At 37.2% G+C, this 17,160-nt stretch overlaps 1 protein-coding gene across 2 annotated transcripts in view; it reads right to left on the bottom strand.

Moving 5' to 3' along the window:
- LOC127850175 (nuclear cap-binding protein subunit 1-like) overlaps window positions 1–17,160 on the bottom strand; it is a 34,248-nt gene that overhangs the window by 14,086 nt on the left and 3,002 nt on the right. For both annotated transcript variants that reach the window (XR_008035097.1, XM_052382998.1), the window contains exons 5-13: window positions 13,780–13,851; window positions 13,531–13,638; window positions 11,674–11,721; window positions 8,024–8,097; window positions 7,667–7,736; window positions 5,432–5,647; window positions 4,307–4,404; window positions 3,442–3,505; window positions 476–586 (exon numbers count right to left, since the gene is read on the bottom strand). Coding sequence is in view for 1 of the 2 variants with exons in the window: in XM_052382998.1 (XP_052238958.1) it covers window positions 476–586; window positions 3,442–3,505; window positions 4,307–4,404; window positions 5,432–5,647; window positions 7,667–7,736; window positions 8,024–8,097; window positions 11,674–11,721; window positions 13,531–13,638; window positions 13,780–13,851 (861 nt within the window). In the remaining variant the exon portion in view is untranslated. The remainder of the gene's footprint in view (window positions 1–475; window positions 587–3,441; window positions 3,506–4,306; window positions 4,405–5,431; window positions 5,648–7,666; window positions 7,737–8,023; window positions 8,098–11,673; window positions 11,722–13,530; window positions 13,639–13,779; window positions 13,852–17,160) is intronic.

The raw sequence follows: 17,160 nt of genomic DNA, 5'->3' as shown, positions 1-17,160 counted from the left end.
TAGTGACCCAAAAATGGGTGTGGCGTGTCGAACTCATCAAGGTGCATCTACATATTTAGTTTCAAAGTTGTAGGTGGAAGCACTTTGATTTTAGAGCCTATGTTAAAGTTTTATATTAAAGGTCACAGCGACCTTGACCTTTGACCTAGTGACCCAAAAATGGGTGTGGCGTGGAGAACTCATCAAGGTGCATCTACATATGATATTTTAAAGTTGTAGGTGGAAGCACTTTGATTTTAGAGCCAATGTTAAGGTTTTAGCACGACGCCTACGGCGGACGGCGAGCTGGCTATGACAATACCTCAGGTAAAAACAACATCTTGGATGAAAATATTGAAACAAGTTACTGTACTTTTAGCCATAATAAATTATTTGCTTGTTATCACATGTATTACTTATTTTTAAGTGCAAAAAATTGATTACAGATTTTCCGTTACCGATGTTCAAATATATGACATGACTGAATTAAGGATACGACCAGAGGCATGGACTTGGGTTGCAGCTTGCAGAGCTCAATCAGGGTGGATCCCACCATGATCTCCATGTACGGTGATGTGGGTAGACGGAACAGGTGGCCAAACATCACCTGCCGCAGGTACAGATTTGTGCTACTTTACCAGCAATACAATAACATACAATACTTTGTTTCAAACAATAAGAATGAGATCCTAGTCCTGATAATGCTATCAAATATGTTACTTAAACAAGAGCTGTGTTGTGAAACACAATAGCCCCTACTGCGTTTTGAAGCCACATAGCAGCTATTTTAGAAACAAGGTTATATTTTGAATGTGAAGGTCAGTGACCTTGACCTTTGACCTAGTGAACTCAAACCATGTTTGATTGTAGATATCAATGAGATGCATGCACGTGTGAAGTTTGAAGAACATAGACCCAAGAGTTTTCATTTTATGAGCAAGGTAAAAGTTTTGGGACAGACACACACATACAATGACAGACAGGCAGGCCAAAAACGATATACCCCCAGTCATTCGATCTGGGGGCATAAAAAGAAACTAGTCATGACTTTTTTTTTAACTGTTAAATTTGGCTTAAATGGTTACCAGAGTTGAAATAAATATTAACCAGTCCTGCAAAAACTTTTTATAGGGCTCTGTATAAAATACAGTTGAAAGAGGAGACAGTTTTGCAAAGGCTATGTTTTTTAGTACTTAAGATTCAGTTTGATAAACAACAACATTTACAAGGCTACATAAAAGCAGAAAAAAAGCATAACTCATAAAAACAATTTTATCCTGAGACAAGGGACAAAATTGTCACAAAACCAGGTTTTCAATGTGAAAAAAAAAAGTATGATAAAGGGAGACAACTCAAACTGAACTGATTGTTTATAATCAGGGGTGTGAATGAGGCAAAGTCAGAGGGGAGGAAAAGTTTGTCGACTGATTTTTACTACCGTATGCGAATGGCGCGCATAATGCAATGACAAACCTTAAAACAGACATTAAAATAAACAACTTCTTGAACTTCATAACAATATTTCTTTATTAAAACCTGTTAAACTTCACATTAAACATACTGAGGATGCAAAGTAAACAGTATTTATTGTGATCAATTGCAGCAGTTTTTCAATGTATTGAATTACAGTAAATGGACTAAATATAAAAGAACACATTTGAGTGTTCTTCTTGTGTTAATGATTAAACTGAGTTAAATTTATATATTTAATTTGTTTACCTTTCAATATCTTGCATTTCACCTCTTCAGTACAATGCTATTTCAGTTAACTGAACAGCGCAACAAACATAACAAGGCTATTGTCAAGCAATATGGTCCTCTACCAGCTCCACCATTGTCAGAAATTCCACCATTTTCAGAATTTTTTATTTTTTTATTTTGGTTGCCATAGCAACCACAATTTTTGACGTAGGAACACAATGAAATGACATGCATAATGTCCATATTGCCATCTATCCATGCTGCAAGTTTCATGAAAAAATATTGAGAACTTTTAAAGTTATCGCAGGATCCAGAAAACCACCATTTTCAGCAGTATTTCTATACAATTGGTTGCCATAGCAACTAGAATTTTTGGCGTAGGAACAAAATGAAATGACGTGCATAATGTCCATATTGCCATCTATCCATGCTTCAGGTTTCATGAAAAAATATGAAGAACTTTTAAAGTTATCACAGGATCCAGAAAGGATCCAGAAAAGTGTGACGGACTGACAGACAGACTGATAGACGGAGTGCAAACCATAAGTCCCCCCCGGTGAAACCGGTAGTGGAAAATAAAGCAGAATATGCTTATGAATCTATTTCCATGTTTAAACGATACTCCGCCAGTAGAATGAACTCCAATTTGCAAACACTGGTTTCCGTGACACAAATTCACATTGCACATTTCTAAACAAAATATGTGTTGCTTGTATCTAAAATGTAGTCTTTTTCGTTGACAAACACATTTCATTATTAATATCAAACTTTATGATGTCAGTCGTTAATTCGATTGCTATTTATCATTTTAATAATCTTAATTTTCGCTTTGCAATGGCGCCATTTGCAAGCGAATCAGCTTAGAAATACCAAATACATTTTAAGAAACCGATTTTAATTGGAAGATTGGGAAACGACAGCCAATTATATCGCTTGTTTTAAAAATGCTAAGGCAGAATTTACCAGTGTAAAATGTGGAGAGATTTACACCCGCGGATATTTCGGGCCGCTTATGAATATGTCTGCAGAATCGGTGGTACCACCTCCCCCCCCACACATTTTTTTAAACAAATTTACGCGAATCTCAGAAGTGACCCCCGGGACAACCCAATCCGCGGAAAAATCACACCCCTGATAATTAACCCCCTTTGTTTCAAAATAAATCTATTTTTAGTCGTGGCGACCTTGACCTTGGAGATATTGAAGTAATTCTTTTGTGCAATACAACGTCCCATGATGGTGAACAAATGTGCCAAATGATTTAAAATCTCACCATGAATGACATAGTTGTGGCCCGGACAAGCTCATTTATGGCCATTTTTGACCTTTGAACTCAAAGTGTGACCTTGACCTTGGAGATATCGACGTAATTCTTTCGCCCGACACACCGTCTAATAATGGTGAACAAATGCGCCAAATGATTTTAAAATCTCACAATGAACGACAAAGTTATGGCCCGGACAAGCTTGTTCCGCCAGCCCGCCCAACCACCCGCCGGCCGACATTCGCCAATCTAATAACCAGTTTTTTCCTTCGGAAAACCTGGTTAAAAAGTTACTACATCATTTTGATAAGGTTACAGTATTTTAGAATTGCTGGAAAAGCGGTCCCTTAACCCTAATTATTTGACATTTCAGATCACCAATAAACCTGTGTGATTTCAAGCATATGGATAATAATGTATAAACATTTTTAAATCTTAACACAAACCAGTAATCGGACTTTAACTATTTGATGAGACTAAATACAAGCAAATCATACCTCACAAATCATGTAGTCCAGTGGAATCTTGTTTCTCATGGTGAAACTCAACAAGGCAGCAGCACTGAAACATCATAGCTAGTACCGTCGCTAGGGTAACCAAATATTTTCATGACAACCACAATTGTTCATAAAGAAAGTAAATTAGGTAAATATCTTATTAACAAGGATGTACTTCCATGTACAAAGAGTAATACTTTTGGAAAAGCATAAGGAGATCAAATTTAAATCTTAGTTCTAGCAAATAAACATTATAATAGGACCATCATTAAAACATTTCCCATGCTGGATTGACCCTTCTCTAGTAGAACATCAACTTATTGCAATTACTGAACATCTTCATCCAAAAAGTCCAATGAGGTTAACTAAAGGTAAATTTAATACAACTTTTCCCAAGTAAATTTGAGATGATTATTTACTCTCAATGCTTGTACCATAAATACCAAGAATTTGGGTTATTATTAATTAATCTGTAAAATGTATAGTAAGCAGTGCTTTTTTTCGTAAAAATCGGGTCTGGTATTCGGCCCGATACCCAATGGAAAAAGTATAGATTTTTCCCAAAGTGGGACCTCAAAATTAACCTCAGTAAAAACAATACTGAAAACACTTCCATTCTCAATTTGAATAACTTTGAGTAAAACAGCAACAACAATAATTTCATAATTTTAGTCAAATTTTCCCAATTCAAAGGGACCCGGCCCCATTCCCTAAATGGTGGTAAAAAACACTGGTAAGGATTATTATACACAGTAGGGGCATAAAAAATAGGTATAGAATTTTCATTTGTTTTTATCTTGATCATCCATTGTATTCACGGAACATATAATGAACACAAAATGAGCAGTGCCCAATGTGTACATACCAGTCCTTCCGTTCCAGGTGGTTTGTCTTGATGATGTGACTTAGGTGCTCCTCTATTAGGAAGCGTTCTATAGCGTGGCTGCCTGGAATAGCAGGGCCCTGTGGGAAAGGAGAGAATATTGTCAAGGGGCCATATGAATATACAGATGCTTCTCAACAAATTCATTAGGAACCACTCTATAGCCTGGCTGCCTGGTATAGCAAGGCAATGAAGAAAAGGGAAGAACAATGTCAAAGGGGCCAAATGAACAAAATGGTGCTTCTCAACACATGAATAAGGAACCACTCTACAGCATGACTGCTTTGAATAGAAATGGCCCAGTAGAAAAAGCGAGAATTATGTCAAAGGGGCCAATAAGCAAACATGTGCTTCTCAACACATTTATTAGGAACTGCTCTATACCCTGGCTCCCTGGAATAGCAGGGCCCAGTAGAATAAAATAAGCGATTTGGGCCACATATATTTGACCTCTGACCTTGAAGGATGACCTTGACCTTTCACCACTCAAAATGTGCAGCTCCATGAGATACACATGCATGCCAAATATCAAGTTGCTATCTTCAATATTGCAAAAGTATTCATAAAATAAGCGATTTGGGCCACATATATTTGACCTCTGACCTTGAAGGATGACCTTGACCTTTCACCACTCAAAATGTGAAGCTCCATGAGATACATATGCATGCCAAATATCAAGTTGCTATCTTCAATATTGCAAAAGTATTCATAAAATGAGCGATTTTTGCCACATATATTTGACCTCTGACCTTGAAGGATGACCTTGACCTTGACCTTTCACCACTCAAAATGTGCAGCTTCATGAGATACACATGCATGCCAAATATGAAGTTGCTATCTTCAATACAGCAAAAGTTATTGCAAAATGTTAAAGTTGGCGCAAACCAACCAACAGACCAACAGACAGGACAAAAACAATATGTCCCCCACTACTATAGTGGGGGACATAAAAAGGGAGAACTATGTCAAAGGGGCCGAAAGAATAAAAAGGTGCTTCTCAACACATTTATTAGGAACCGCTCTATAGGGTGGCTGCCAGGAATAGCAGGGCCCTGTAGAAAACAATGTAGAATATTTAAACCTTGATAAACCACAGCAGTCCATTACCTCAGGCACATCAGTGTAGTCAAACATCCTGAAGACAACGGTAGGCAGTGGGTACATGACCTCCTCATTGTGTGAGGGTGGGATGATCTGCGGGAGTGTGTGCTGTAGCGCCTCGCACAACACGCTGTCAAAGGCAAGATACGGTCGTGAGATCTGCTTCTCTATCCACTTGTTGTTCCGCAGGTTCTTGACCTGGGCCCACATGCAATCCAGGTACTGGAAATGGGTGCAAATTCAGGTTTAGTTAACATATTATTTACCATATTATAATTTATAACATAGTTATATTTTCTGAATAAAATAAAAAAGAAGTTTTTTTAGTACCCCAAATTCCTCATGGATGAATAGGAATGCCTTATAAACAAGCAAATTTGTTGCATTGATATCCTCCGCCAATATGCTTCTAGACACTCATACCAAGTTTTAATGAAATCCGCCGAAGCACTTCCAAGATATGGCTCGGGACACACAAAAAAGCATTTTTTCAAGATAAAAAAGGCCATAACTCTGTTATTAACAGATGGTGTACAATGCCATTTGGCGAGCATCATCTAATTATCCATATATATACTCATACCAAGTTTCAATGAAATCCGCCAAAGCACTTCCAAGATATGGCTCTGGACACACAAAAAAGCATTTTTTCAAGATAAAAAAGGCCATAACTCTGTTATTAACAGATGGTGTACAATGCCATTTGGCGTGCATCATCCTATTATCCATATATATACTAATACCAAGTTTCAATGAAATCCGCCAAAGCACTTCCAAGATATGGGCTAATGGCTCCGGACGGACAACGCCAAAACAATATCCCTCCGCCTATGACATGGGATAACAACAACTGAGTAAGAGTTGTATCAAGTGATCTTGGTGAATGAGGATGTGGTCCAATTTACATTATCCAGAAATAAACCTTTTGAATAACTGACAAACCAAACAAGAGCTTTTGACACAAAAGTGACCTAAAATACCCTTGCATGCACCTCTTTTTACAGGAAAACCAGCCGACTCAATAGAAGTGGCTGATTTCAAATGCATGTCACTCAATAATGAATGGATCAATGTGCATGAATATTTAATTTTGCATATACATGTATGCACTTCATGGTGTTGACATATTTAAAGTTTCAATTCAATTGATTGAGAAATGTGGGAGAAGTCTGTTCCAAACACTTAGAACATTTAAAAGATACTTTTGTTTTGACAATTATGACTCCACACCTGAAACTCTGCATGGTAAAACATAAACAGAAATACCACCTGTAACTCTGCATGGTAAAACATAAACAGAAATACCACCTGAAACTCTGCATGGTAAAACATAAAAAGAAATACAGACACCATTTATAAGTGTCTGTGACCACAGAACACACATGTAGACTGAGAGCTATTTTTTTTCCATCAAGCGCCTTCAACCAAGACATATTTCCATAGGGCACAGATAAGAACACATTCCACTTTTTTCTCTAAACTTCACTAAAATAAAAAATAAGCTATTTCATGGCCGTATTTGACCCATCATGGTGACCTTCACCTTGAAGTTTAGGAGACCCGTAATAGATGCAAAACTTCCCTTTCTCATGGTGGTCATAAGCGGTAAGCTATTGTAAAAATGCATGATGAATGACAAAGTTGCATTCTGGACAAGGTGTTTAACGGCCGTATTTGACCATTAACCTCTAAGTGAGACCTTGAACTTTAAGGTAGGAAAATGAGTTTATATGTGTGACATGTCATCTTGTGATGGTTTACATTTGTAAAGACTTATTCTTAAATCCATCCATATATGGTAAAGATATGGCTGAAAAATGGATTTTTAATCTGTTTTAGGGACATTTTTTATCTTTGACTGGTAAGTTAAACCTTTGTAGCAGAGAGACAAGTGTTACACATGACATGCCTTAGGATGGTTTAAATACGTGCCAAGTTATTTTAAGAATCCATCAATATATGTTAAATCTATTACTCAGACAACACGTTTTGGACTAAAATCTGTACCCTCCTACAGAATACAGACAGACAGCTTTATGCCACAAAAGGCTGCATAACAATTATTTAGGACATGTTTACAGTGCTTAGTGTGTAAAACTCACCAAAATAAACATTGCACAAATCTTTATGCTGGTCTGAAGATGAATAAGATCAATAAAGAAGCAATATGAATCTATTGAAGCATACTACATATGCCATGAAGAGCCCTTAAAATATTAGTACAAATACAAGGACACTAACCTCTTCTTGTGGGTGAGGCGAATCTGAAGACCAGACTCTCAGGGCAGGGACATGGATCTTCTGTCGCTTGCTTTAATTGTAAATATGTACCGGTATACATATTAGTTTTATTTTTAACATAAACAGTATAAGTAATGTTAATAAATGCAGTGTACTAGTAATTTTATGATCTTTATTTTTACTTGATATAGTTGTAAAAGTAACTTTTACTTTTTGACACTCCATATCTTTCTCTTGATACAGTTTGTATATTTGTATACACATATTATATTTTGAACATGAACCATATCAGTAATGTAAATACATGTACAGTGCTATTAAAGAAACTCCCAAATATGAAAATGATTTTATGTTTACCTGATGTAGTTGTCAATAGTAACCAGTAACTTCTGAAACTCCATATCTTTCTTCTCATAAAGTTCTCTGCCTACCTGCAAGCAACACAACAGAAGTGAACAGCCATTAGTTACTGGTATATTAACTATTAAGACTTAGACCAAGTGAGAGCAGTGTCATAAAAATGGATCTTATGCCATATGCATCAAGGTAGACTAGCCTGCGCATCACAAGCTACCCTGTCCACTATACTGTCACAAAAGGTTCTGCTGTCTCATTAGCTGACACCCTGGACAGGGTAGCTCCATACCAGAGAGCGCAGAAACAGATGCACGAGTTGGTCTTGAGCAATGCTGGCCACATGACATAACAACAATTTTTGCATCACGTGGCTAAAATTATATATGAGCATGCCAAGTTTCCTTGTTATCTCCCATAAGAAGTTTACCATTTTGTTTCCACTACTTCATTTAAAAGCCACATTGTCTAAGTGGTTATACAAAGATTTGCATTAAATTTAGTTTAAGAGAAGATTGAAACAATAGCAAATTAGAGGCGATCCACATGTTTGTTTTTACAAAACAGATTCAACAGGTCTTGCAAGGTATTTGTGTAGATCCAAACCCTCTGAAGGCTTTTACAGGCATTTTATAGGATAGGATATAAAGCTATTTAGAAAAGCATTCAGGATTTTTAAGTGTTGATTATTTGAAGCTAAAATAAAACAAGAGTGCCAAACTGTCATAAGATACGGTTTTGGACAACTTGATAACTTTACCATGACCCATATTTGAACTTGACCTACATATCAACTACACACAACTTCTGACCAAATTTGGTGAAGATCAGATGAACACTACTTCAATTAGAGAGCGGACACCATGATAAATGCTTGAAATGCACTAAGTCACCTCATTACCTAGTTTTGACCCGGCATGACACATATTTGAGCTTGACCTAGATATTGTCTAGACACAGCTTCTACCAGATTTGGTGAAGATCGGATGAAAACTACTTCAATTAGAGAGCGGACACCATGCTAAATGCTTGAAATGCACTCAATATTCCTGTATCCAAGTTTTTGACACAGCATGACCCATATTCGAACTTGACCTAGATATTTTCTAGATACAACTTCAGACCAAGTTTGGTGATTTTCGGATGAAAACTATTTCTATTAGAGAGCGGACACCATGCTAAATGCTTGCAATGCACTAAGTGACCCAGTGACCTCGTTTTTGACCCGGCATGACCCATAATCTAACTTGACCTAGATATTGTCCAGATACAACTTCTGACCAAGTTTGGTGAAGATCGGATTAAAACTACTTCAACTAGAGCTTTGTCACAGAAATTGTGACCAAGTTTGGTGAGGATTGAATGAAAACTACTTGAATTAGAGAGCGGACAACATTGTGATGTTTAAAACGCCTAAAGTGACCCTGTGACCTTGTTTTTGACCCGGCATGACCCATATTCAAACTTGCTCTAGACATTATCAAGATACAACTTCTGACCAATTTTGGTGAAGATTGGATAAAAATTACTTGAATTAGAGAGCGGACAACATGGTGAGGTTTAAAACACACTAAGTGACCCCGTGACCTAGTTTTTGACCCGGCATGACCCGTGTTGGAACTTGACCTACACATCATCTAGTTACAACTTCTGACCATGTGTGGTGAAGATCGGATTTAAACTACTTGAAATAGAGAGCGGACACCATGCTCAATGTGTAAAACGTACTAAGTGACCCCGTGACCTAGTTATTGACCCGGCAAGGCCCATGTTCGAACTTGGCCTTAAGATCATCTAGATACAACTTCTGACCAAGTTTGATGAAGATCGAATGTAAACTACTTGAATTAGAGAGCGGACAACATGCTGAATGTTTAAAACGCACTAAGTGACCCCGTGACCTAGTTTATGACCCGGCAAGGCCCATGTTCGAACTTGGCCCTAAGATCATCTTCTCACCAAGTTTGGTGAAGATCGGATGAAAACTACTTGAATTAGAGAGCGGACAACATTGTGATGTTTAAAAAGCCCTAAGTGACCCCGTGACCTTGTTTTTGACCCGGCATGACCCATTTTCAAACTTGCTCTAAACATTATCAAGATACAACTTCTGACCAATTTTGGTGAAGATTGGATAAAAACTACTTGAATTAGAGAGCGGACAACATGGTGAGGTTTAAAACGCACTAAGTGACCCCGTGACCTAGTTTTGACCCAGCATGGCCCATGTTCGAACTTGGCCTAGACATAATCTAGATACAACTTCTGACCAAGTTTGGTGAAGATAGGATGAAAACTACTTGAATTATAGAGAGGACAACATGCTAAATAATTAAAACGCACTTAGTGACCCCATGACCTAGTTTTTGACCCGGCAAGGCCCATGTTCGAACTTGGCCTTAAGATCATCTAGATACAACTTCTGACCAAGTTTGGTGAAGATCGGATGAAAACTACTTGAAATAGAGAGCGGACAACATGCTGAATGTTTAAAACGCACTAAGTGACCCCATGACCTAGTTTTTGACCCGACAAGGCCCATGTTCGAACTTGGCCTAGACATCATGTAGATACAACTTCTGACCAAGTTTGGTGAAGATCGGATGAAAACTACTTGAAATAGAGAGCGGACACTTAATACTGACCAACCGACAGACAAGCTCACTCCTATATACACCCCTAAACTTCGTTTGTTGGGGTATAATTAGAGAGCAGACACCATGCTAAATGCTTGAAATGCACTAAGTGACCCTGTGACCTAGTTTTTGACCCGGCATGACCCATATTCGAACTTGACTTAGATATTGTCTAGATAAAACTTCTGACCAAGTTTGGTGATGATCGGATGAAAACTATTTGAATTAGAGAGCGGAAACTGCTGGGGACGCCACCTGCCCGCACGCCCACCAGCCCGCCGCCAAGGTGAAACTATAATACGTCCCGTTTTTTAAAAACGGGCGTATAAAAAAGGATCACAAATGTTAAAACTGGTTATTATGAGCATAACCAAAGAGGTTCCACTTTTAATTGAAGCAGCTCTGGGTCCATATTCACAAGGCATCTAAGGGAAACCTTTACTGTTTTCTAATATTTTGTTGCATGCTGCATGCATAGGTCAATTTGTATTAAACTGCTCAAGACTAGCATAAATTGATTAAATGTGCATCTTAATTTTCAAACGTTAAACAAACCATTAGATTTCATGGAGAAAGTCTGATATAAAACTTAACTTCGGCACAATTTTATATAAGATATCCATAAAGGCACTAGAAACAGTGTGAATACCTACTTATTACACTCCACCATGGGGCTCAAGAGGCAAACAATGAAAGATAGGCATACAAAAAGGTACCTTCACAGAATCCAAGTAATTATTTTCAGAAAAAAAAAACTGCAGGCAATTCAATATAAACCATGTTTCTTAAAATAACAGTAACATTAATATTAGTAAGAAGTACAAGAGTATAAATAGAAAATTCAGCCAATTGTGTTAAAACAGAAAATCACAAAGCAGTATGCTTGCAAAGTACATATGAACTAATGGTTCTAAGACAGAAAGAATGCATGGATTAAGTACATCTATCATTTATTCCATAAAAACAATCTTCAAATGTTGGTGACAAATACATTCAGAATGTCAGTGAGAAACTTACCCAAGGGAGGGCCGTTAGAACAGCATACACATACCAATCTGATCGCACCTGAAACATTTCACAGCATCAAACATCAAGCATGATGATGTAAATACATAGTACAACACTAACATAAAATACAAAGAACAACTTATTAACTGCTTTTGCTCAATAGAAGCAATAACAAAACTAGAGCTTTGTCACAGACATGACGAATACCCCCACATGCCGCATTGACACATAATATTTTGCATGTCGTCTTCACAAAAAACAGCGGACACCATGCTCAATTTTTTAAACACACTAAGTGACCCCTTGACCTAGTTTTTGACCCAGAAAGGCCCATGTTCTAACTTGGCCTTAAGATCATCTCCATAAAACTTCTGACCAAGTTTGGTGAAGATCGGATGTAAACTACTTGAATTAGAGAGTGGACACCATGCTGAATGTTAAAAAACGCACTAAGTGACCCCGTGACCTAGTTTTAGGCCCGGAATAGCCCATGTTCAAACTTGTCCTAGAGATCATTTAGATAAAACTTGTGACCAAGTTTGGTGAGGATTGGATGAAAACTACTTGAATTAGAGAGCGGACAACATGGTGAGGTTTAAAACGCACTAAGATACCCCGTGACCTAGTTTTTGACCCGGCATGACCCATATTCAAACTTGCCTAGACATCATCTAGATACAACTTCTAACCAAGTTTGGTGAAGATTGGATGAAAACTACTTGAATTAGAGAGCGGACAACATTGTGATGTTTTAAAGGCACTAAGTGACCCCGTGACCTTGTTTTTGACCCGGCAAGGCCCATGTTCGAACTTGCCCTAGACATTATCAAGATACAACTTCTGACCAATTTTGGTGAAGATTGGATAAAAACTACTTGAATTAGAAAGCGGACAACATGGTGAGGTTTAAAACACACTAAGTGACCCCGTGACCTAGTTTTTGACCCGGCATGGCCCATGTTCGAACTTGAGCTACACATCAACTAGTTACAACTTCTGACCAAGTGTGGTGAAGATGGGATTGAAACTACTTGAAATAGAGAGCGGACACCATACTCAATGTGTAAAACGTACTAAGTGACCCAGTGACCTAGTTTTTTATCTGGCATGGCCCATGTTTTTTCTTGGCCTTCAGATCATCTAGATACAACTTCTGACTAAGTTTGGTGAAGATCGGATGAAAACTACTTGAATAAGAGAGAGGACACCATGCTGAATGTTAAAAAACGCACTAAGTGACCCCGTTACCTAGTTTTTGTGACCCGGCAAGGCCCATGTTCGAACTTGGCCTTAAGATTATCTAGATACAACTTCTCACCAAGTTTGGTGAAGATCGGATGAAAACTACTTGAATAAGAGAGCGGACAACATGCTGAATGTTTAAAACGCACTAAGTGACCCGTGACCTAGTTTTTGACCCGGCAAGGCCCATGTTCGAACTTGGCCTAGACATCATCTAGATACAACTTCTGACCAAGTTTGGTGAAGATCGGATGAAAACTACTTGAATAAGAGAGCGGACACTTAATACGGACCTACCAACCGACCGACCGACAATTTCACTCCTATATACCCCCCTAAACTTCGTTTGTGGGGGTATAATGAGCTTAATACCACAATACAAATTTCTTCAATCACATGAAGTTGCAAGCACAGCAAAATGAAAAATGAGCAGTGTCATGGGAACATTATGTCTCATGTGGCCAGTGTAGCTACAGATCAGCATAGGGTGATGCCCAAGCTGGTCTGGAGCTTACAGGAGGCATATGGCAAAAGACTCATTTGTGCAAATAAGATTGAACGTTAGTAAGACACAACTTTCTTCAATAATATTGAACATGAAGATGAATGTTTTCGAACTCTTACCTGAGGTATATTGTCCTCCAGTGTGACCTCCACAAAGTTGTCAAACATGGCCAGGAGGGACCCTGCGGCTATCACCCTGCAGTTTACAAGGTCTCCAAGGAAACGCACCTGTCATTATAATATGATATATAATGTATGTCGTATAAACGGATGAATACATTTGAGGAATGTAATTTTGCTCTGAAAATTTGAAAGTGTAAAAAAATGAAAATCATTCAAACAGACAGTGACACAATACATAATACTTACAATCAATCTTGCTTCTTCAAATTTTTCAGTTTTCAGCATTTCCTTCAACTGCCTCACAAGCATTTCAACAAACTACAAAAAAACATCAAACACTGTTCAATATATTCGGAACAAAAATGTTCTTAGTATTAACAATGAAAGCTAAAATATTTGACAGGTCCACGTCTAATAAATGGAATATAATAATCCACCAATATTAAAATTGAAAGCCTTCGACAGAATCAAATGATATGCAAATTATGGCCGATAACTATACGTTTTCAGATGTACATTAATAACTGTTATAATAAAAAATCTCATAGAAAAAACAACAACAAATTAACAATACAACATCAGGCTAAGTTTGGTAACACAAACTTTACTACCAAGTTTATTTGGTTATAAGGTGATTTGACTATAAGATGGGGACCTTACTTTTGGGTCAATTGTGTGCATTGGCTTGATAATGAGATGGAATATTCCCATCTTATAATCAAGTAAGTAAGGTCAGTCTTTGTACCGTATTTCTTTGATTGTAAGACAGGGTTTTTTCCCTATTTTTAAGGCATAAAGTCTTATAAGAGCATCCTAAGAAAAAACTTTTTTACCAATATTTGTGAAGTGATTATAACCGTATTTCTAATGACGAAAAGAAACTACTTTCGTATAGATACATGATTTGCCGCTTATATCCTTAAGGTTTTATAAATCTGTTTGGAATACTTGCGAGTTTATTATGGAATACAAATTAAAAGTTCATTTTTTCCATTATATTAATAAGAATGCATTGATTCAAATAATGACATTCAAAACAATGTATTACCGTTAATTATGGACCTAATCGGCAGAGTTGCAATCACACATGTTAATCCCTTTTGTCTTAACACCGCTGACAACAGTCTACACAATAGGTCAGTAGACGTGCTATGCGTGTTTTCATAACACCCAACAATTATTCCAGTTCTGTCCAGATGTTCTCTTGAATCAGTATATGGTACAATTACTGTTTCAATAACAACTCAACTAATAGACCGTACAAGGATACGGCGTGTTTGATTTGAAATTAATTATGAAGAAATATCAAATTTTTCGCGATATAATTGTGTTAAAAAATACCAAAGAAACATTTAACCAAAATCATCAGAACTTGATGTTCTCTACGCTACACAGTTTGTATAAAAAATCAATACACGCATGCTTTCCATGCATATATATACCTTGACCATGTACATTGCCGCATAATTTTCGCGCTCTTTTGTCGGGAAATATACATGATGACTATAATGGAAGCATTTGTAAACGTCGTGTAAACATTAAAAAATCCGAAGTTTGTTTCGAATTTCAAATTATTATTCTCATTTGGGAATTTAACGGAACATTTATACTTGTGGTATATTTGTTATGAAGTAAATATTAATTTGTTACAACGCTTTACGTGTCGCAAAAAAATGTTTTGATAATATTATGCATTAAAAGCACAATTTCCAGGAGGATAACACTCGCTGACTATCTTCAGTCTCTTACGTAGCTTGCCATGATTTTATCGAGTTTAAGTACACTGTACGGTCCGTTAAATGTGGTAGGTAAAACAAAGCCATAAAACTGCAATAAACCCCTGAAATTATCGATTGATAGTGACATGTTACCACCTAGGGGTGGGCCGTAAAACACGCATTGTGTAAAGGCCAAATAAAAAAATAGTCTTGGTTCAGGGAACATGGCCAGAAAAATGTAGGAGGGTAGGTAGGTTTTTCTTTTTTTTTTTTTTTTTTTTTTTTTTTTTTTTACCAGTCGACTGATTTCAGGGTGAAAAAGGGTCAGTTAATGCACCCATGATTGTTTAAACACTGACCAAATGATTAACATTGCACATGTGGTATTTAGTCGTTGTATATTATTCAATATTCCTAGCTCTTTATGCACTTCTTCAGGGCTAGCGCTGGCCCAAAATTTCTTTGAGCCAACCATTTTTTGTTTGTCTGTCTGTAATAGTGTGACCTTCATATTCAAAAGTGAACAAGCCATCTTTATCAGTCTCTGGTGTTTGGGGTGTGACCTTCAGAATTTTTTTCATCATGAGACCTGACCTAGTCTCCGACAGGTGCTCAAGAGTCTGAATAGTGGCTGTCAAAAGGAGGGTAACCTCAGAATAGCACAAGTCTTTCTTCTGGTACATTTTTTTATAAAATGGCAATGGGTTTGAGCGCATCGCACAGGAAGTGAGCAGTGTACATAAATTTGAATGTTGCTATTGGTTTGTACAGGCTAAGGGCGTCACAGTACATTGATTTTGATTCATTATCAAAGCGAAGCCAATTGTTGTCAAGTTTCCATGACTCTTGGAATGCTCTAGTGTTTTGTGTTTTAATTTATTTTTTTTATGACTCTTTTTCGTCCAACGACGCTTTAAGGTTAAAGACGCCATGTTAGCGACTGTAGAGACAAAGTGGTTAATTCCATTTTTATAGTAGACTAGATGAATGACTCTTCCTATGTTTTAAAAATACGAAACTGTAATTACAATTAAACCGCGCGTGTTTTTCACATTTTCATTTGATTAAAATACGCTGCTGTCAGTTAGCATAGTGTGCGAGTAAAACAAACAAATGAATTAATTATCATCTTTTCATTTGATCGGAAATTGACAGAAAGTTGTAATATCATCGACATAGAACTAATTATTTAATTATCACTTTTAAATTCAGATCAATAGACAGCTTGGAAATAATTAAATTATTGTCACGCTTCTTTTCATTTTTTATCTTTAATAATACGACATTTGCGACCGGCCGCTATTTTGTTTGCAGACGACAATTTTAACTGTGTATTCAAAGTGCACAGTGTCTGCGCATGAATTACCGAATATTACTCCATAGCTCCACCCATTTTTACATTTCATTCAACAACGTTATTTCATGTGTAAGCGAGCTCAATGTTGATTGGCCAGCTAGCATGCGCACTTCAATAACAATAAGGTCAAGCAATGTCTCGTATACAGGTGCAGACCGGTTTTTGTTCACTGTTCAAATTGCGAACACTTTCATTGAAACAAAGAGAAAAATATAGAAAACCAATCCAGGTTTAAATGGTGGCTGTTTTCAATGAAATTTTACGAGATTTTAGCATTTTCGCCATCAGATTTTTTTCCATGGACCAAAAAATCGTTAGGGTCGGGGGCAAAAAATAGGGTCGGTCGGGTTCCCTGAACCAAGACTATTTTTTTTTTTGGCCAAACCATAACGGGTATTTTACTATTTAAATTTTACAGATTTTCGTCCTTAAATATTGCCCAGTCTTATAAGCGAGGCCACGCAAAAAACAGCTGCTCTGGGACCTAAAGTTGGGGTCTCATCTTATAGTCAATCCGTCTTACAATCGAAGAAATACCGTAAATGCAAATAA

Source organism: Dreissena polymorpha, chromosome 11 (assembly GCF_020536995.1).
Source record: "Dreissena polymorpha isolate Duluth1 chromosome 11, UMN_Dpol_1.0, whole genome shotgun sequence".
Taxonomy (NCBI): domain Eukaryota; kingdom Metazoa; phylum Mollusca; class Bivalvia; order Myida; family Dreissenidae; genus Dreissena; species Dreissena polymorpha.
Note: the sequence above shows the minus strand (reverse complement) of the source record. Positions and strands in the feature narration are given on the sequence as shown.